This window comes from Paroedura picta, chromosome 7 (genome assembly GCF_049243985.1).
Source record: "Paroedura picta isolate Pp20150507F chromosome 7, Ppicta_v3.0, whole genome shotgun sequence".
NCBI lineage: Eukaryota > Metazoa > Chordata > Lepidosauria > Squamata > Gekkonidae > Paroedura > Paroedura picta.
The window spans coordinates 59,529,493-59,552,052 of record NC_135375.1 but is presented as its reverse complement, the minus strand read 5'-3'; the positions used below and the strand labels follow the sequence as shown (position 1 = coordinate 59,552,052).

Genomic DNA, 22,560 nt, shown 5'->3' with positions numbered 1-22,560 from the left:
CAGAAATTTAAAGACACATTGATACCACACTGCAAATACACTTTGATACACACCAGTTAGAAGTGGGTTTGTTTTGTTTGAAATCTTGGCTGAGCTTGTAATGTTTGGGGCTCTGAAAAGAACGTACTAAATACAAAACATTTTTCTGGCATTTAATTATATGCTTGTGGCATTACTTGCTTGCAACATATAATTTTCACTGAACACCAACTTCTTCCTCAGCAACCAATATTCAAGCTACATACAAGAAATCCTAATAAATGTTAATAAAGAGATGCATTTATCAAGCACAGAAGAAACAAAACCAGTTTGCATGTCCATGCCCTAGCCACCCAGAACTTGAGAATGTTCAATTTGTAATTAGCAATCAAATTGCTTCCATACAAGCTACCAATGAATGCTACCAAATCCTTGAGTAAAAGGCTTTTTCCTAAAAAGATCATCTTTCCTGCAAACAACAAAAAGTTCCCTAAACAGGATTAATCCCTCAAGTCTGTCAATCTTCTTTTCTTTCCCCCTAATTCCAGTCTCTTGCATTTCTATGCTTTCTGCAAAAGAAAAGACACAGTGGAGAAAAGCATTGGTGACAGATATGCTATTTACAAAATCAGAACACTGGGCGGCTCTTTGCACTGGAATCCTTATCTGCTTCTTGGCTCAGGGACAAGATGCTACAGTTGTCAGTCTCTAATTGTAAATGAAGAAGGGTAGGTTTTAGATCCAGAGAAGACTTTTCAGTAAATGCATCACAAAGGTAGGTGAAGCCTCGAGAGTCCATAAGCAGCACTAGCAGCAGTTACCCAACCCCCGGATTATATACAAAGTTACTCAATAGTAAATTCCACTAGATCTAGATAAAATCAAGGCTGAACGCTCCCTATAAGTTAAAATGACTGAACTGAGGCTGTCTTACTTTGACCACTTTATGGGAAGACACCAATGCAAGGAAAATCTGAAGGCAACTGGAACAGAAGAAGACCCAACAAGATCTGGACCATGCTGAGCAAGACCTCAGTATGGCTGTTGATGATTATAGGATGTTTGGGAGGGCACCAATTTGTGAGATCATAATGAGTCACAGGATTACAACTTCATTTTAGGAAATTGCTGGCTATTTAAGTGCGATTCCTGGGGAGAGCAACATTTGGCGGTAGGGCCCGGATCCGGTTCAAGGTTTTGGTTTTAACCTTTAAGGCCTTCTGTGGGTTGGGACCCACAAATCTGCGGGACCGCGTATTGCCCTATGCCCCCTGCACGGCCTTACGCTCTGTGGGTGAAAATCTATTGGTCGTGCCTAGCCTCAACCAGGGCCAGGGCCTTCTCTGTCCTGGCCCCTACCTGGTGGAATGAGCTCCTGGGTGAGCTACAGGCCCTGTGGGATCTCTCACCGTTCCACAGGGCCTGTAAAACGGAGCTCTTCCACCAGATCTACGGTTGAGGCTGGGGTTGGTGAGGTGGATCTATCGCCCCCCTGGGGTTTGAAGTGAACATCATTGGACCTCCTTCTCCACACCCTTTAGTAGTGGGGGTGGGAATGGGATTTTTCCGCCATGTTGGGGGTATTTGAAGTCTCTTAATGGGAATCTTAATGTTTTTTTTAAAGACATTGTGACCCGCCATGAGCCAGTTAGATAGTGGAGGGAAATAAATCGATGATGATGATGACGACGACGACGACGATGAGATGCCATGTAGCCTGTCTTTCCAAGCCACCATTTTCTCCAAGTTCTTTATTTTGGAGAACTACAGTCCCCATCTTGAGGAACTTCCTCATGACTGTATCTCTTCCCAGTGACTGACAGCTTTCAGTTGCACTCTCCAAGTATCAGCACCAGTCCCTGATCCTAGAACATATATACTAACTCAAATCCTCCAGCCAAGGAGAAGCTGTAGCTTCTTGGTTTGGTAGAAGCTAAAGGGGGAGGGGGAAAACTCTACAGTCTGGCAAAGGCAAAGCAAAACATGTCTGTGGAAGCAGCCTTCACATACCTTCACAGAAAGCCTCAGTAAAAGGTTACAGAATGAGTGCTTGAGTCTAAGCAAACCAAAAACACATGTATATTTTCTGTGCTACTCAATCATAATTTGACTGGTGCTCTTCATCCTTTGCTTTGCTAATTCCCAGCACATCCCATGCAGAGACTTTGTGCAATACCCAAAACAGAGCAAACATCTCATCCTTACCTGAAGCCATATGGAACTTGATGGGGGAGGGGGAGGCAATCACACAGCTCTACTTCATAAGCTAGGACAGTGAGACCACTGCCTGGGAGTAGTGTTTTGGAAACTTAGCCATCTAACATATCCACAGAGAGGAGAGGAATACAGACTCCTTAAAATTAGGCATTTCAGGGGAAATGGGAGGATTAGCTGAAGGAAAACAGGCACCCAGCTGTGCCTATTTCTCAATTAAAATGTTGGCAACATTTTGCCAAGATAGAATTCCTAAGTAGTTTCAATTTAAAAAAAAAAGAGGAAGAAAGAAAAGAAACAAGCATTTTATTCGTAACAGCACAAAGGTCAGTAAAGTTATCAAAGCAAAAGCAACACTAGTTAAAAAGAACAAGGCTCCATTATGACACAGAGCTCAGGAAATTCAGAACTGCCTGAAATCTGTCAGAAGAGGAAGGAGACCCTCTTGGAGGGAGAGGCAGAAAAGGCCAGCCTCCATGTCCTTCACTCCTGGCCTCTTTAAAATAGATCCAGCTGTTCAAAGGAAATGGGGGGGGGAGCTGGAAGGCTCCGTCTCCTTTGAGGCTGCTGGCACTCGAGAAAACAGAGTGCCTGTCACCCTCTGTGGGGCATTCTCCAAGTCATTCTGCAAAGTCTGTATAAATAATCTTCAATATTTTGCAACAGTATCTCTGCTCTGGAGATCTTTCAGCCTTGTTCTCACACCTGGAACATTCCTAGAGTTGTAACCTACAGTGACTGAACTCCTCCCCCCACCCCAGAAGCAGCTTTGGGTACTGGGACCATTAAAACTCTGCTATATTTCTCTAGTCCTTAAAGATAGATTGAAGTGGGTAGCCCTGTTGGTCTGAAGCAGCAGAACAATTTAATGTCCAGTAGCACCTTTAAGTGTTTAAGACTGGGGAAGGCACTGGCAAACCACCCCGTATTGAGTCTGCCGTGAAAACGCTGGAGGGCGTCACCCCAAGGGTCAGACATGACTCGGTGCTTGCACAGGGGATACCTTTACCTTTACCTTTAGCACCTTTAAGACCAACAAAGTTTCATTCAAGGTATGAGCTTTTGTGTGCATGCACTCATCCTCAGATATGATATGATGAAATGGAAGTTACTTGTATTGAAATGAAAGTTACTTCCATTTCATGATATTGTATCTGAGGAAGTGTACATGCACACGAAAGCTAATTCCTTGAATGAAACTTTGTTGATCTTAAAGATGCCACTGGACTTCAAATAAAATCCTTTAAGACAGCCGTGCTGTCATTCCCCCGCACCAGAAAAACCCACCCTGTGAAACAACCCCCCCCCACCAAAGCAACAAACGACATGCCCATGGAACCCCAGAGCAGAATAACAGGGAATCCAGGCATTTGTCACCTCCTGGGGAGAAGTAAATGGATTAGAGCATTGCACAAAAGGAAGCAAAGTCCTTTTAAAGATATAACTGATTAACTGGCTTGTTCTTATCTGCAGTGTTGGCCTCCACTTGGACAAGGCATGTTTGCTATTGTTTTTTGAAGCAAATCTAATGCCAAATTTTAAAAAAATTAAATGATGGGCCACTGGCCATCAGCCACATTACCTTACTGCCAAGTGGTTTATGCATGATTCCAGAAGGCATTTCTCATCTCCCTGCTGTTTGCTTGAGTCCTACTCCAGAACTGAAATGTAAGGGGGGGCAAAACTGTCACAGAAAAGCAGGGGGGGGGGAATTGACCAGTTAGTGACTTAGCAAGGGATCAAAGAACCCGGCACTTTCTTCCCTGCTTGGGAAGTTGGGTGCTGAAAACTTAAACTGTGAACTATGTTGTGTCAACTTTGAAAAGAGATTGGCACAGCTCTTCAATGAAACTCACAGCACCAAATCAGTCAATTGCTTTTGCAAGCCGCTAAGGCTTGCACCACAGGCCATTCACTCAACACACTCCCCTCTCCTCCATCTCCAAAGCGTTCCCATAAATCTTCTTGCTGTTAGGACAGAGAGTGATGCCGAACTGGCAGCCGTTCCCCAGCGGCAACAGCAGTCAGTCAGTCAGTCCACCACAGTGCAAGGTCAGATGTTAATAGGGCTGCTGGAATTCAGGCTCTCCAAACAATTGCAAGGCTTGTTGAACCGAGTCCTAATGTTTCCTGGTCCCGGAGGTTTCCCCTTTTGTTTCTGGGTTAGGTCAGCCAGGTACACACAGGAAATGGGACTCTCCAAAAACTCAAATACTCATGGGAAAGGGGGAGGGGGAGAGAAACCCAATTAAGCCCCCTAAGAGAGTTGCTCTCCCACACAAGCCTCTGCTGAGAACTGCTCTCCACCTACATTCAACAAGTCAACTAACGGCCATTAAAGCCACTCCAGGAGGAAAGAAAGCCACAGGAACTGCATTTCCACCCCACCCTTGGCTAATCCTGAGTTCTTATATAAAATTAATAAAAGAGCTTTCCCAGTTCGCCAGACTCTAACAAGGCCTAGAAAATACAGGGGGGGAGGCAATTCTCTTCCTGCACCCTCTAGGTTGTCCTGCCCCAAAAGGTGACAATCTACAGCAATCATGTTTCCCAGAAGGAGAAGGGGGCAGCCAATGCGGAAAAGAACCACATAACGTTTTCCTAACAGCCCTGCTCCTCAAGCATACCTTCTCAGCTCCCTCTACAGCACAAGTTTCTGTTTTTAACACACAATCTTTTAGAGTGCGCCTGTGTAGGGAGGGGGGTGAGGATCTGCAGATAAAGAGTTTGCCCAGCCCTTAAGGAAGCCTCCTGAATCTGAATGGCGCACGCTGCTAAACCGCATTCATAAACCAGATAGGAGCGATCAGCGGTCTTTTCCACATCCTATTCTTATGCAAGGCAAGGCAACGGAATGACTCCCGGCTAGCGTGTTCGAGCTGGCCCGAGGATCGAGTTCAAAAAACGACGGAACTGGAATCTCACCCAAGGAGATTACGGGCAAGCAACAAAGACTCGCAGCCTATTCTTAACACCCTACACATATTACTTAGGAGTAAACCCCTGTAATTCAGTCCAAGTAAACATACAAACATCGAGCTACAAGGGACTTTTCAGGCGGACAACCTTCCGAGAATTTCCAACGGCCCCCCCACCCCCCCCATCCGCTGCCCTGACACTGCGGCTCACTCGGGGCTCTGCAGAAGCCACGCTGTCCAGTCCGCCGACGGCCCTGGGAAGGACCGGCTCGCTAGGCAGCTCTGCCTATTGAGATTAATACGGCTACTCTAGGGTAAAAGGCTACTCTCCTGGTTTGCCACCGTAGTTCTTAGACCTAGAGGAGTCTCCTCTCCTCTTGCAGCGCGCGGCGAAACTGAAATCTGGAAAGCAACTCTGGAGTCAGCGGCGCGCCACAGCACGGCTCACCGCCGATCCGACCGAGGCTACTCGAGAGCAAGAGGAACGGGCTGGCATTTCCATCGACCTGTGAGAGGACCTGACCACTGGGGAAAGCTACTCTTGCGCAAGGCACGCCCGCTTTGCCCCATACCCAAACAGCCTGCAGTGCTACTCTGGAGTAAGGAGTTCCTGCGCCAGCCTCAAGGCAGGAGGTGCCGTCGGGGGCGCTTCGCTCTTACCTGCTGCGTCGAAGGGAAGCAGGGAGGACGCCGCCAGCAGGGCTAGGACGGCGGCGCGGGCTGCCCCCATGCTGGCGCCGGCCACGACCGAGGGACTGAGGGGCCGCCGCGCCTTACAAAGAGCCCTTTGTGGCCTCTCGCCTCTTCTTTCTCTGGGCGCGGTGGCGGCGGCGGCAGCAGCCAGGGGTTTCCAAGGATGCTGCCTGACCGAGCGCCGGCTCGCCTCTAGCTGGCCAGGCGGCGCCTTCCCCGGACTGAATCTGCGCCCCGCGCTGGCCACGCTGGAGGATGCCCGCGAGGGGGGGGGAGTGCGCGGGAGAGAAAGAGCCGCTGAGTCCGCCTGGCGGGCGCGCACCTCGCTCCACACCGGCCAGCAGCTTCTCTGGCTCCCAGCTCGGCCGGGGGGGAGGGGTGGCTCCTCCTCCGGCATCCCTGGCGTGAGAGGAGGAGGAGGAGGAGGAGGAAGGGGGGAAGCCTCGCCTGGGCCCCGCCAAAAGAGCCGAAGGCCCGCGGGGCACCATCTGGCCCCAGCCAGGAAGAGCAACGAATGCGCAACCTGTTGGCGAGGCGACGACGAGCAATCCCTTTTGTCGCTTGGGACGGTGGCACTCCTGGGGGAGAAAGCCATGGCGGGGGGAGGGAGCATCTCTTTAACATAATGGCAGCTAAGCAAGTCGACAAAGAAGGGCCTTGCGTGGCCACAAGAAGCCAAGCGTCCTGGCCTGTTAGCCTCCTAGTGAGAGATACATTGTCTCTGGTCATGGAGGCTCCTTTAGCCATCATGGCTGACAGCATCCTTCGTCAATTTGGCTAATCCCCGTCTAAGGCAATTTGTAGTAGTTCTCACTGCATCTAGTGGCAGTAGATTCTGTAAATTGAGGGGGTTTGGGCTGAGAAATTCCTTGTTTTCTCCGCTGTAGTGGAGTGAGCGTGCATTCTAACATTTTATAGAAAGAAGGAAAAAGTAACTTTCTGCACACATGACAAAATATCTTGGGGCTTGTACTGTAACTAGGCTACTGCCTCACTGTTACCAAGAGGGGGAACAGTGGGCACAAAATCTCTTCTCCACCTCCTGCCTTCTTTTTCTGTTCCTCTCCAAGTGCACCTTGGGAAACGTAGTCTTATTGAGAAGGCAAAGATCGGGGGGGGGGGCATGGGAGGAAAGAAAGCACTATAAAATCAGGAGAATGACAAACATGAGTACAATTACTAATACATTATAAAAGCAAAATGTTTTCTTATACACACATACATGCATGTCTATTACAAATGGCTGTTCTTTTGAGTCTGTACATAAAGCCAAGAAATACTTTTTCTTTAAAAGTATTATCTACAATCTGTTCTACCACTAGATGAAAAAAATGGTTATTCTGCAACTCTCTATCCTCACAAGGAATCAAAGCATGCCTCCAGTGGGTCTCCCTGTCTACATGATGACATTTGGTGCTTGTGTGCAATCTCAGAAAGGCAACAGATCAGTTGAGTTTAGTAAATGCCAAAACAAAAGGATGTTGGGTGGGGAAAGGGATATGTGTGCAATAAAACCAGCAGAGTGAGGATATGGGTGCCCAAGTGAAGCAAAATGCCTAAGTGAAAAATGGAACTTGTATAATGGTAAAATAATGTCCATTAATTAGAATACAATAATAACAGTTCCAGAGAAAAATGAAAGTGCAGGGGACAGAAATATAAGTAGAATGAACAATATCCATATTATGAGAAAATTTGAATCACAATATGAAGTGCAGAATGACGGCTGCACAAGTAAATGGAAAATGCCTTGTTTATCCCTGTGTCATGACCATCTGTTCAGGACTATAAGGATGTATAACTCCTTTTTACTTTATAAGAGTGAAAGCTTTACCTTCCAAGGCCACAGCTTCCCTCCATCTGGGTTTGGCCTGAGGTACACCCACATCCAAGTCAAATCCTCAAGACTTCTCTGAAGTATAAATCAAGTTTATTAGCTTCAAGCGGTTTGCACAGCATAAATCACGAAATAGACATAAAATAATAAACATTACTACTGCTATCTAAAAATCTGCCTAACTCAAGACTATCGTCAAGCATCTCAGGTTGGCATCCTTTAGTCATCCATTTCCCCTGCTTTACAAAACAGGATGTCTCTATGGTCAACAGGTGCAGCACAGTACAATTTAGGATGGAAGAACAACATGAAGAATTTATGTGTGTTAAAAATTATTTCTTCTACCAAACAATGCCTCACTGACCATTTACACACTGGGAACTTCACTGCCTCAGGTCCCGTGCAGGAGCACAGATCAGGGGCAAATGAGGTGCACTGGGCCAAATGCTCCCCCATGTGGGTGCAGGAAGAGTGGAACAATCCGCCATGACTAAAACTCCAGCCTGCAGGCTGACATGAAACCTCCAGTGCGTAAATGGTCACTCAGCAACTCATCAGCCAACTGAAACCAGACAATTAATTTGTGCTTCAGTTGTGAAGAAAAGAAGAAACGGGGGGGGGGGGGGGGGGGCAGGGTAGCACCATCATCCAATACCAAATCTTTGGCAATTAAAACTTTTCACAGTAAATAAGCCAGAATCCAAACTACATTTAGAGTGCTGGACCATCTTATTGAACACTTGGAGTTCAACCATCTTATTAAAACTCAGGACATAGTCTATCTGTTGTAGACACTCTTTCAGTATTTTATCTAAGACTTGTAGAACTATACTATAGTATTGCTCCAGAGTAAGGGATATCTTTAGCATACATATATATAGTGTGTGCTCAGGAAGCTGGTTTTAGTGCAGACAAGGTTTTATAGAAGATAAAGATAGGAAAGACTCCTTTGCGTGTTCCCATGGAACTTCAACTTGTTCTGTTCAACAGAAAGGAAGAGTTCTAATTTCCTGGGACATGGAGTTTGAGCCAAGGTTGAGGGGGAGATTGACTGGCAAGACAGGGTTTTGTTCAGCTGGGAAGATAGCTCCAAACTGCCTGAAGTTTGCATTCACAAGTTACGGAGCCTCCTGGCCAATAAGGTTGCCCACATGGCAACTTAAGGATGCTTTTCCTTGAACTCCTCTTAAATCTGAACAAATTTAAAGTCCAGTAGCACCTTTAAGACCAACAAAGTTTTATTCAAGACTAGAATTAAAGCCTGTTGTAGCTGGAAACCTGACTGAGATGGGTCTAGGACTGAAGCTTCTTCTAGGAATGCTGTTAATTGGTTTGTGACAGCCCTTTCTACCATCTTCCCCAGAAACACTAGGTGCGAGACATGATAGAGACTTAATTATTTGAATTGTTCTATGCCTGTGATGAATGTGAAAATACCAACCAAGTACATTAACTGTAATGCAATAAAAACCCCATCTATGGAGTGATCTGTCCTTGTGAAAAGATTTATATTGAAATATCCACCCGTCCTCTAAAACTTATCAAGATTAAAAAACTCTGGATGCCTCATTGACTCAACATTACTTGAAACAACACCATAATCCTGAACAGTTTCAATTTATGGGTATCGAACACATGGAGGATCGCGATCACAGAACTATGGCCATCACACCATGAAGCCTATTTCACTTTCCTACTGAAGTCCTTACAACCTTCTGGTCTCGATAGCATTCTTGATCTATCTGTAGATTGTTCATGGACTATTAATGAATGTATTTAGTACTAGGACCCTTTAGCAGAATTTCCAGGGACTTAGATGAACAGCATTTAGCACGGTGAGGCTTGAATGCTGAGGGAACCAATTTGTAGGCTATGACCACGGAGTCACAGAAAAAACTTTCACACTATCATTATGTGAATATTTGTAGGTAAGTGAAAGGTTTTTGAAAGGTTTTTTTAATTCAATATGATCATGGGCTTGGCAGTTTATTATTATTATGAAAATTGGAAACTATAATATTTTATTTATATCACAACCTCATTTTGTCAAAATTATTGAATTACTGGATTGTGAATGTAAAAAAACAACACAAACACAGGTAATGTGGTGGACATTTTATTTATATACTTTTAAAAGAATATGTATGAGCCTCTTGTGGCGCAAAGTGGTAAGGCAGCCGTCTGACAGCTTTGCCCATAAGGCTGGGAGTTCAATCCCAGCAGCCGGCTCAAGGTTGACTCAGCCTTCCATCCTTCCGAGGTCGGTAAAATGAGTACCCAGCTTGCTGGGGGGTAAACGGTAATGACTGGGGAAGGCACTGGCAAACCACCCCGTATTGAGTCTGCCAAGAAAACGCTAGAGGGCATCACCCCAAGGGTCAGACGTGACTCGGTGCTTGCACAGGGGATACCTTTACCTTTACCTTTAAAAGAATATGTATATGTATATATATATTGTATATATATATATTGTAATATGTATATATATATTGTAGAATATATTTGTAAATTGCAAACTGTAAGGTTGAAGCTGGTGTCATTTGGTGGAGCTGGTGTCATTTGGTGGAGACTAGAATACTGTTGTAAGAGTATAATTGTATAATTATTTTGAATATTTCTAAGTTTCAGTTTTGTATGTTTCACTCATATATAGGATCACTGATGAAAGAACTAAAGGCGAGCAATCACTAGGGGATATTTTTTTACACTTTGAAATAAATAAACTTTTCTTGATGCCACCACCAGCTTGATTTTCTTCATTCTCTGCTCCTCGGCTGATGGGTCTCCTGCTTCTTTGACGGCCTTCAGGTGGTGCCTAGGGATCTCTTGGAATAACAGCTCATCTCCAGACTACAGAAATCAGTTACCTTGGGGGGGTGGATTGTATACTTTGGAGGGTGGATTCTGTGTTATTGTATCAAACTGAGGTCCCTGTCCTCCCCAAGTTCCACCCCAAATCTTCAGGAGTTTCCCAATGTGGCCAGAGGGACCTGATAACAAGCTCTGAAACTTCTCACTGAGAAATAGTCTATAAAGGCAGGCTGTTCTGATTTAGTATTTTGCTACCTACATCAAGTAAAATATCTGAAGGTTTTTAGAGAAACTTGGATCAGGACAGTAGTTGGAAGAGCCATCTCTAATTTACTTATTTATTTGCTTTATTTTCATTTATTTAATTAATTATCGTGTGCGACAGCAGGCCCAACTATAGATTTGTGGAGCTCCAATTAATGTAAATACTAAAACCATCCTTCCAAACACAAACAGGTATCAATCCATCATCCCAAATGGATTAAGGATATAGTATTCAGATTAACAGGAGGGAAGGCAGCATGGCATAAACCCAATCCTGTCAGTTTGAATTTTCATAGTGAATTCAACAATGTCTGAACAGCAACCTTCAGGTTAGCTGCTCAGCTTTGGAAAACTCAAGAAAACCTGCTGTAGGTGAGACAGAAAAGATTCTATACATAGTGACTTTGGATATGGTAATTAATAGTATCTTTTATGGGATCAGTGGTGGGGAAGTAGGGAACACTGGAATTTATCCAAGTGGTTGTCCTTGGAATAATTCTATGCATGTTTACTCAGAAGTAGGTCCTGTTGAATCTAATAGAATTTCTCCCAAGTGTCATAGGATTGCTTCCTAAGCCAGTTATCAGCCCGAAGTATGCATTAGAAGAGTCATATATCAAGGCCTTAATGTGTTTGAAAGAGCTGTCACACATACTGTGTGGCCAAGAATGCAAGAGGAAGGGAAATTTTTTTTCCAGGAGCACATAATCCTTTAAACTTGTATGAATATGGTCATATATCTGTATACCATCACTTGTACCTACTCTTACCCCTAGCTCATTTTCTGGTTCTTTGCTGCAGATGGAGCACCTATGTTACTTGTGTGTAAAGTGATCAAAACCCAATTACTCTTTCTAACAAACTGTCCAGATTCATTATAACAGTAACATGCGGTCTATGATGAGGCTATCACAGAGAACATGAGCCTCTTTTGAAAACTCAGGGGATTGCATTTCACGCATTTCACAATTCTAAGTAAATTGGGTAACTTTACCCATTAAGGGGCTGCAAATTCTTTCTGTTTGTTTGTTCTCTGAAACTTGCAAAACATTTCAAAAATGATTTATTACAGTTGTCAAAGTCATTTGGAAAAGAATTCAAACAGCATGTTCCCCTGCTTATTTGGGCTCTTTTGTATTATATGCATATGAAGAGTCTGGCATTTGAAGAAATAATTCCCCAAAAGCAACCACAGAAACATTCTAACTATATGTCATAGGAGAAGACCATAGATACAAAGCTATGTTCCTTAGCCTGAAGGTAAAGTCTTTTCAGAACTTGTGACTACCTAGATTTTTTTTAAGGAACTCTGAGGAAACTGCCTAGTCCAAATCCCATTTTCTGTATCACCAGAGGTTCTTTTTCAAGAGTATGTCTACAGGAAGATTTGTCTGAGAATATCCTGACAAAGATTTTTTGCCTCTTCATTTCTTCCACTCATTTATCTCATAATTTAAGAGCTAAAGCTGGAAGGACATTTCAATTTATACATATGAAAGGTGGTTTTAAGGACCATAAAGGTAAAGGTAAAGGTATCCCCTGTGCAAGCACCGGGTCATGTCTGACCCTTGGGGTGACGCCCTCTAGCGTTTTCTTGGCAGATTCAATATGGGGTGGTTTGCCAGTGCCTTCCCCAGTCATTACCGTTTTACCCCCCAGCAAGCTGGGTACTCATTTTACCGACCTCGGAAGTATGGAAGGCTGAGTCAACCTTTTTAAGGACCATAGCATAAACTATTCATACCTCATAGAAAAATAGAATCTGTGTTCAGTTATAAAAGGAGACCATTACTCCAAGCTTAAAACTATTAGTGTGTGTGTGTGTGGGGGGGGAAATTATATTGAAACAAATGAGAATCTTTTAGAAATTCTGTTATCCAACCTTTCACATTTACATGAAAATGTATTCCTTTTATCCCAGTAAATCCTACAAAACATTTTGTTCTTAATATGATAAGTTTCTCTCCTTCTCCATTTGATCCACAGTGTGACCCTGGACTGCACAGTTAGGCTCTTAGCTTCATGGAAGAGTGGAGATTTCAACTTGGGTTTCCCTTTTGACCCTAGGCTTTTCTGGATACTCCTGACTTTTTTGGCAGTTGGAATTAGATTGAGCACAGTCCTTCTGCATCTCTGCCCTCTCTGTGTATTTTTCACACTTGTTAAGTCAGTTAATTTTCTTCTGCATGTTCCTTGGATAATCAGGATTATCAAGGGAGGCTACTGTTTTCATCAGGGGTGTCCCAACAACCTCCTTTTAAATGTTTGTTCATGCTTATCCTAACCATTAATATTTGTAAAATGGCCTTTTGAGAGGAGCGCTGTCCAGGACACGTCTGGGTGTCTAGCCTGCACTGGCCACTGATTGGGCCAGCCCCTGGAGTGCCCACTTCCAGAAGCCAGCCACAAGGCACTCAGGCAGCCTCATGGCCAGACCCTGCCTGCCCACCAAGGAGGGTGCTCCCGCCGTGTCCTGCTTCAGCTGCCGATCTACCCAGGCTTCAGCAACTGCAGCAGGCCAACCAGCTGCGGAGCTGATGACCCATCCGGCAACACAACTTTCAGCTCGCCTGCCATGCGGCAGGCCAACCGACTGCAGAGCCATCAGCCCAGCTGCCAGCGAGAACACCAGGTCACCCAGCGCTGGCGCCGTCATGGGTGCCGTGAGGCGCTCAGCCAACTGTGAGGCACTCAACCAGCCTCACAGCCAGCCCCTGCTTGCCCACTGAGAAGGGCGCTCCCATGGTGGCCTGCCTCAGCCCCGATCAACCTGCCCACCAGCAGCCATGCCAGCCTGACCAGCTGCGGAGCCATCGCACCAGCTGCCAGCAGGACTTCCAGCTCACCCTCTGTGCACCAGCCCAACTGGCTGTGGAGCCATCATGCTGGCCACCAGTGGGAACACCAGGTAGGGTGGCGGTGGAGCCCTCAGGGGCGACCACCGCTAGCGCCCGTTGCATTCCTGAATACAACGGGCTTTCAGATATAAACTAAAGGCACAAAAATCCATACAGAAATCTGAGGACAAATCAAAACAGTATGGAGCCAGAATCAACAACAAAAATGCAGAAAAGCCCTTGTAATCACAACATGACACTGGCTTAACCCCTGTATGCCAAACTATCCAAATTCCCATATCCACAATACAACCAATGCCTAAATACACTGGCCTGCCTCTGGGCTTGATCCGAAAACTGCAATTAGTCCAAAATGTGGCTGCTAGGGTCCTCACATCTAAACCGTGGAGGGCCCATATCCAGCCAGTCCTGAGGCAGCCAGTCCTGCACTGGTTACCAGTTATATTCCGGATCAGGTTCAAGGTTTTGGTTTTGACCTTTAAGGCCATCCATGGTCTAGGCCCAGCGGATATGAGGGACCGCCTTTCACCCTATACCCCCTGCAGGGCTTTACGCTCTGCGGGGGCTAATCTATTGGTCATCCCCGGCCCCAAGGAAGCCCGCCTGGCCTCAACCAAGGCCTGGGCCTTTTCGGTCCTGGCCCCGACTTGGTGGAATGAGCTCCCGGAAGAGCTGAGGTCCCTGCAGGAATTACCAGCATTCCGCAGGGCCTGTAAGACGGAGCTCTTCCGCCAGGCTTATGGTTGAGGCCGGGCAGCGAGGAGGATCAGGCCCCCCCCTCACAAACTGGCGGTAGTGAGTGTCAGCTTCCCTCCACCTCCCTGCAGTTGAGGATGCAGAGACTGGATGATTAGGATTATGCCATCACTTGTGGTTTTATTGTTGACCAATTGGTTAGTAATTACTGTAATTTTACTGTTCATTGCTATGGATTTTAGGGGGTGGGGTTTTATGTGAGCCACCTCAAGCCTTCGGGGGGGGAGGTGGGATATAAATAATAATAATAATAATAATAATAATAATAATAATAATAATAATAATAATAATAATAATAATAAATAAGCTGAATTTTCAAAATTCCTTTAGATCTTGAGTACCAATGCCATTCATTTTAGCTGAGCTTTTTTTATTTCCCCAAGCAGAAGTACTCCCTGGTGGATTAGGGAAAGTTGACTTGAAAGGCAGCTTTAAAAATGCCTTGCAGTTCAAACTAGTTATTGAAAAGTTGAAGATTCCATAGGGACACAAGGATGGTGGTGGCATCCAAGGCTTATCTTCTCAAATGGTTGGCATATCTGCTTATATCTTTAGAGCTACAGTGCTTCTTTCTTCCATATCAACCCACCAAATGTCTGCAGCTAAGTGGTAAAATACATATTTTGCTTGTAGTTTGAGTTCCTATTACTTCCAGTTAAAAGGTTTCCAAGCAGCAGGATGGACCTTTGCTTGAGAGATAAAATTACATGCAGCAGCATGCAAAAAAAAAAATGTTGGCAAAAGGTGGGGTGAAGTGTGAAAGCAAAGTGCCTCTCATAGCCTGCTGCTCCTCTCAAAGCTGCTTTTCCTGAAGGGGGGGGGGAATTCATTGGAGTTGTATTGCATGTGTTAGCCTGTGGTGTATGGTTAGTTTCTGATGTGTGGGGGCACTATTATGGCCAATGATCTGGCGAGGGCAGCTTCAGATTATGCCCTTTGTAGCTAGAAGAAGCAGCTTAGCCTAGGCCTAAGAAGAGTGAAGAAGAACACCACCCCCACAATATAATTTCTATTCTGTGTCAGGGTGAAAAAGAGTGGGAGGACACAAGCACAAAAGAACTGACAACTTCTGCTTTGTTCTCCATGTTCCTTTACATCTTAGAATATATGCTTGTGCTGTTTAACATCTGGTCCCAGGCTGTTTGCTTCCTATATTTGATGAAAAAAGATCTATGTAGAAATCCGTTTGCATGGACATCTGGTTTAAAAATGTGGTTGAGGTATCTGTAATCACTAGATGCTTTGGAAAATGGACTATCACCACCTCAATTCAATACATATTTTGTCTGCTGCTAGATTCTGTGGGACTTATTTGCTTAGTACTGCAGCCAAATTCAGCAATTGATAAACTTCGGACATTCAAACAAAATTAAATTATATGATGCTTTATCCTTGAATTGACTGTTATTAAAGGATGCTGTTGAGCTCTGGTATTGCTGAAGCTTTAGTTCATAAAATATCAGCATTGCTTCCCGCATTGCTAGGAACTTGCTCTAGATCAAGGTGCTTAACTTTCTACCAAAGTTAGCTGTTTGTTAGAGACTTGATTCTCCTAGCACTACCGTGGAACTAGCTACTAAGAATAGGCACAAACTGGTTCACAAGCCAAAATTCAGCACATACTTGGCCTAGTTCATAGCCCTAAAACCAATGTTTGGGAAAGGTGCCTTCCCTGAATATTTATCTGACCTTTGTTTGGTTTGGTTCTTTGGGCCATTTTTGAATGGTTGGGGGACTGAAACAGTTTGGTTAAAATGACAAATGAGATTCAATGTAAACTAGTGGGAAGTGATGTATATTGGGCCAAAAAGTCCCAACTTCCCATATATACTGATGGGATCTGAGTTGGTGGAGACCAACCAAGAAAGGGATCTTGGGGTGCTAGTGGATCGCTCAATGAAAGTGTCAACTATGCCCCTACTACAAAAAATGAAAATACTATGTTGACCATCATTAGAAAAGAGAATAAAACTGCTACTATCATATGGCCATATATAATCTATGGTGAGATCACTCTTGGAATGCTGTGCGCCGTTTTGATCACTGCACCTAAAAATGGTATTGCAGAACTTGACAAAATGCAGAAAAAATCAAACTGATTAGGGAACAAGAGCAACTGCCCTCTGAGGATTGGTTAAAACACTTAGAATGGTTTAGCTTAGAATAAGGTAAGGGGGTGCATGACAGAAGTCTATAAAAGTACGTGCAATGTGGAAAGAGTGGACGGGGAAAAGCTTTTCTTTCTCATAAAACTAGAACTCAGCACTAAAGCTGAAGCGCAGGAGATTCAGGACAGCAGACAGGAAGTACTTTACATAGTTAAATTGTGGAACTCATTGCCACAGGATGTGGTGATGGTTGTCAACTAGAAAAGCTTTAAAAATGGAGTGAACAAAATCTTGGAGGATGGGTCTAACAAGGGCTACGAGTCATGGTGGCTAACTGCTCCCTCCAGGATGCCTCTTTATATCAGTTGCTGGAGAGCAGGGGCTGGAAGATTCTGTTACAGTCATCCTGCTTGTGGGCTTCCTAGAGACAACTGACTGGCCACCATATGTGAACAGAGTATTAGAGCTAATGGGCATGGCTCTTCTTTTATTCTACTCCTATCTTTAAACCGACTATATAAATGGTTAAGGGCTGCCGAGGTGGGATTTGTCCGTGCTGAGGAAGGGTCCGGATTGGACCCTTCCTCACGACAGACAATTGGAGGGATCAATCGGCAGGCGTGAAGCGCCTGCCGATTGGTCCCTCCGATTCCCAGCCCCAGCAACTGCGAGCCGCGCGCAGCGCGGCTCACAGTTGCTCCCGGCCTGACGCGGCCGGAAGAACGCCACCCAGGGCAGCCACCGCCCCCGCTGCCGGAAGAACGGCGCCGAGGGAGCACCCACCCACAGTGAGTCCCTAGCGCCCGCTGCATTTAGCTGCAGCGGGCTTGATTACTAGTAGTAAAATAAAACCTGTCAGTCCTGGCAGCATATGGCATTAAGGCAGAGATTTAAAAAAAGAATATAAAGGAGTGTCATTCTTGTTTGCAAATCTATGGATCCATCTCAGTCAGCACTACCAATTCTGATTTGCAGTAGCATAGCCTTAGGGAAAATGTGTTTTATAGTTTTTATACTATTGTAGACTCTAAATGACATACATCAAACTAACCACTCATTGATTTGTGATCCTTTCACAGGTGGCCATAATGTAGCTCTTCCCTGAGCAAATTCTAAACAGATGAACAGGCACCTTAGACACAACATAAGGTAAAGGTATCCCCTGTGCAAGCACCAGGCCATGTCTGACCCTTGGGGTGACGCCCTCTAGCGTTTTCATGGCAGACTCATTACGGGTTGGTTTGTCATTCCCTTCCCCAGTCATTACCATTTTACCCCCGAGCAAGCTGGGTACTCATTTTACCAACCTCGGAAAGATGGAAGGCTGAGTCAACCTTGAGCAGGCTGTTGGGATTGAACTCCCAGACTCATGGGCAGAGCTTCAGACTGCATATCTGCTGCCTTACCACTCTGCGCCACAAGAGGCTCTAGACACAGCATATACTGCCATTATTGCCCTCTGCTTATTTGAATATGAGCAGAACCTTTCCCTGATCCCTGTTTAGTGGCTGGTAGTGGAGAGGGGGTGTATGTAGGAAGGTATGCAGTGAGTAGTTGGCCTGACATCCCCTTCCACATAAATTCTGCCAGCACCAAGAACTAGGTTGCTTGAAAGATCAGTGAAGTTTGCATCGGGGTACCAAGCAGTCAGTGCACTGAGGAAAACATCAGCTCTCCAGCAACAGTGCAATAAATTCAACCAACAATGAAGAATACAAGCAAGGATAAGCTAAACAGCAACACAGATTATCCTCTTTCATTTCCAGTTTGTTATGAATCACCATCCACTTACAGTTGATGTAATGCATGAGGAAACTTTCCCAGCCAAACCTGGTAGTCACATACCATAACTGGAATAAACAAAATTGCTGGGAGGTGTTTCTCTAGCTGTAAACATAACTTATCTGTCTCTCTATTAAACCACTATCCAATAAGCAAGTTGCATTATTAGAAGGAGCAAGAACTCAAACTGTATACAACACTCCAGTAGTTTGTGTAAAATTCAATGGGATGTGACCTGCTGTTTCAACTGAAAATGGAAACTTATTTTTACTACTGAGTTCAACTCAGCAGGCTGCGGTGAAATCAATCACTATGTGGAGTGCCAGGATATGACACAGGCCTCACTTATGCTCCCTTTAAAGTCTCAAAATAGGAGCCGGGTAGGGCGTACATTTTCTGTGCAGAAATCCATTTCATCTCTGATAATACAATCTTCTGAGGAAGTGCACATACATAGGAAAGCTTACATCTTGAAGAAAACTGTGTGGGTCTTCAATGTGCCACTAGACTCTAATTTGGTTCAACATTTTCTTTAGCTATGACATAGGTGTACGGGCCCCCCACACACATTATTTTAATGGTGAAGATATATAAAATCTAATAAACACATGCAATAATAAGTGAATCCAATGAAACCTATGCTGTCTGAATTCTCCAGTGAAGACAGCACAGGGATGCATGGCATGTGTAGATGGAAAGGGATCCATTTGTGAATGCCTAAGGAGCAGGCCGCTGCTGCCCCCACCCCACATCCAGAGTACTGTTGTCAAATGCTAGAGAAGGAATACATATACACAATTCTCAAGGAAAGGAAGGAAAATAAAAGCAAGTCAAAAGAAGTATTCAGGATGATAAATTATTTACTTGATTTAAACTGCCAGCTGAGTCCCAAAGTGACTTATATTGTTCTCCTTTCCTCTGTCTTAACCTCACAGCAACCTGTGAGAAGTGCTGCCAACCTCCTGGGATTACAGCTGATCTTCAGGCAGCACTTCACCTGGAGAATATAGTTCCTTTGGAAAGTGGACTGTTTGATGCTATACCCCACTGAAGGCCCTCCCCTACACAAACTCCATCCTCCTTAGACTCCAACTCCAAAATTTCCAGGTCTTTCCAGCCAGAACTGACAATCCTATCTGTGAGTTAGATTATATTGAGAGCATGTGGGAAAACCATCTTGTATTTCCAGAGCTTTGGCAGATACTATTTGTCACCGGTGATCCAGTCACAAGCTGAGCCAGAAGGTGATCACACATCACTAGTTGGAAGATCTTTACAAGGATAGTTTGTAGAAGACTGGGCACTAAAACCATTTTGAGATTATTTGCTTAGAGCAATAATTATTTAGTTGTGTCATAACTCTTGCACAAGAATCACAGATCTTCCTTCAAAGCAGCATTTCAGTTGCAGAGGCTACCTTTCCTCAGCATTCAAGCCACACAACTTTGATAACTTTTTACAATGTGGCCTTCATATAGCTAGCTAGCCACATACTTTTCCCTGTATGATAATATAGAGCTCTTCCATCTTTTTTTTTTTTTTGTAAGCATCCTAAATCATTAAAACTACTTTCAAGGCATTCTGGCTCCATGTTCCCTTTTCTTTCAAGTCTGCACCCAAGACAGCTGTCTCCTGCTTTCTTTTGCTCCTGTAAACATACCACATGGTAGTGGAACAGATGTTGGACAGTCCCATGCAGCAGATGGATACTGATGAGCTTTCATGTCATCAGAAGTGATATGTGGGAAAGGGTACACATATAGTATTTCTGGCATTTCCCTTCCTGAAAACAAAAGCAAAAACCAAACACTTATTTTATTATTTTTGAAAAAGAAAGGTCCAAACATGTTCAAAGGAACAGCTTTTACTCCCATAATTCCCAAGTGATCTGCATTAATGAGATCCTGAGTAATATTTTGCAGTCTGAACTTACTGACCCTCATAAAACTAGAAACACTTCTCTTTTTTATAAAAAGGGGAGGGGAGAACCTTTCATACTAATTTCTCAGTGCCTGTTGTTTCTGCAGGTTAAATATGGAACACTGCAATGGCCCTGGAAACAAGTCTTGACGATGCTTAAAAATGGAAAAAAAAACAGGGAGGTTATCACATTAAAAATAGGTAGTGACTCAATGCCAGACTCTTTTCCTCCTGTAGCTCTTTGTAGATTGCTCTGAAATGTTTTAGTTGCTCTTGCCATGAAAACTGAAAGATAATTATAACTTTTGCTACTATTATTGGTTGCCATGCAGTGAATAAGGCAGTTTAAAATGTTTTAGTTCTAGGCACCAAAAGATTTAAGAGTTTCTTGATATATGTATGTATGTAGTCTAATACTCTTTTTCAGCTATTAAACTTTATGTTCTCCATTTTTTTTGTTTACTAGATGGTTCCTAGTTTCTGATAACTGTCCTGAAAACACTGTCTATATTTAGAACCTGATTGTTTTGTGAGGGCATGTCATCATAAATATTTATCTGCGTGAGTTGCTAGCAGTGTCATTCTTTGGAGTTCAAGTTCTTCCCATATTTTCTAGAAGCCAAATTAGAATATCTGAGAATACAGGCAGATACATCTTGTATTTTATGCACATGCATTCACATGAACAATCAAGGGTGCTGTGAAAGCCATGAATGCATCTCCTAAGCAGTTTTTATTAGAGAGAGAGGAGTTACTCCTGTATTATTTTTTACACACATGCTCCAATAGCTTCCGCTTGTCCCACTGTGTGACAATATATAATAGGCAATTCCAAGAGGCATTTGAGACTGGACAATATAAAAATAATTTTATAAAAACTGTACTAAGATATTAACAACAGTTATGTCTTTCTGGTCATATGAAGCATTACTATCTTGGCTTTTAAACCAATAGAGTTCAGGTAGGGTTGCCAGGTCCCCTTTGGCCATTAGTGGGGGACTGCGTTGCCAAATCAAGGTTGGAAAAGTCCTGGAGATTTGGGACCTCAGTAAGGTATAAAACCAAAGATTCCACCCTTTTCTCTTTGAGGCTGCTGCACGGAGTCACAACACTTGTTATTTGTTGTTGTTGTTGTTCATACATGTGCTATGACAGCCACTCTGCTGTTTTTTGAGCTGTCTTCTGCAGTCACTTTAAAGTTTAAAGAGACAGTACAAGACAGCCTAAAACAGCTTAGCTGTTTTGCAGGCTTTCTGCAAACCCGTGGGCAAGCAGGGGGTCTGCAGACTTTCCCTTCCTGCTTTAATGGATTGGCCACAAGCTAGGGATTCAACCACTTCCATTGCTCCTCCTTCTGAGCATGAGTGAGTTCTTTTGTGGTTTCTGTGCCTGGGAGGTAAAAGGTAAAGGTATCCCCTGTGCAAGTACCGGATCATGTCTGACCCTTGGGGTGACGCCTTCCAGCGTTTTCATGGCAGACTCAATATGGGGTGGTTTACCCCCCCCCCCCCCAGCAAACTGGGTACTCATTTTACCGACCTCGGGAGGATAGAAGGCTGAGTCAACCTTGAGCTGCCTGCTGGGCTTGAACTCCCAGCCTCATGGTCAGAGCTTCAGACAGCACATTGGCTACTTTACCACCCTGTACCACAAGAGGAGCCTGCGAGGAGGCACCTTAAACTGCCTCCTGTCTCTCTGTCCAGTTCTTCTCAAGCCTGCTTGTTAATATTTGTGGTGATGTCTTGTCTCTTCAAGGGGGTGAGCAGCAGGAAGGTGTGGCCAGCTGAATCAGTTCCAGGGCTCCTTGAAGCCTGAGGAATTATTTCAAGGGCTCCTCCATGGCCAAAAGATTGAAAAAGGTTTGGGTTAAGGATTAGGGAATCGTGTGTAAAAAGATTTGCTTCACATTTTTACAGGGGAGAGTGCTGGTGATCTTACACAATCCTCCAGGCTGAAGGGTTTGTACCATACAAGAGGGAAAAGCCTGAGTTGTGATGCCAGGTTTGTAGAAACATTTTACAAAAAAGAGGCTTAACCCTCCAATGGAGAAGTGGTGTGCACACATTGCAACGTTTTTTTAAAAAAGCCTATGATAGTCAATCAGAATGATGGGGTTGACTAGCAACCCAAGCTAACATTTTTGTTTGTCTGTTTTGCAGATAGTAAAAGAGGGGCTGAAGGGAAGAAGAGAAGATTGTGGTCACTAGAAGGCTGGTGATAGAAGGAGGAGGAAGAAAGTAGCTGTGTCAGCATGTGAAACTGGGGCAAAGAAGAAAACCTCAGTGGTAGGAAGTAGGGAACAGCAGAGGGAATACGATTTCCTGTCTCCTATGTCCTCATCGGTATGCCATAGGCTCATGTCTGTTTTCATCTATCAGCCAAGAGGCAGATTTCATTGTTTGGAAAAGTATATTGATTTT

General features: G+C 44.3%; 1 protein-coding gene across 2 annotated transcripts in view; it reads right to left on the bottom strand.

Annotated features, from left to right (window-relative positions):
* ROR2 (receptor tyrosine kinase like orphan receptor 2) overlaps positions 1-6,167 on the bottom strand; it is a 161,347-nt gene extending 155,180 nt beyond the window's left edge. The window contains exon 1 of one of the 2 annotated variants that reach the window (XM_077344481.1): positions 5,772-6,167. In XM_077344481.1, the coding sequence (XP_077200596.1) occupies positions 5,772-5,841 (70 nt within the window). In that variant the 5' untranslated portion in view covers positions 5,842-6,167. Of the gene's footprint in view, positions 1-3,775; positions 3,795-5,771 lie in introns of those variants that run through there. The other variant, XM_077344483.1, reaches the window with a different exon arrangement.
* Positions 6,168-22,560: the final 16,393 nt, after the last annotated feature.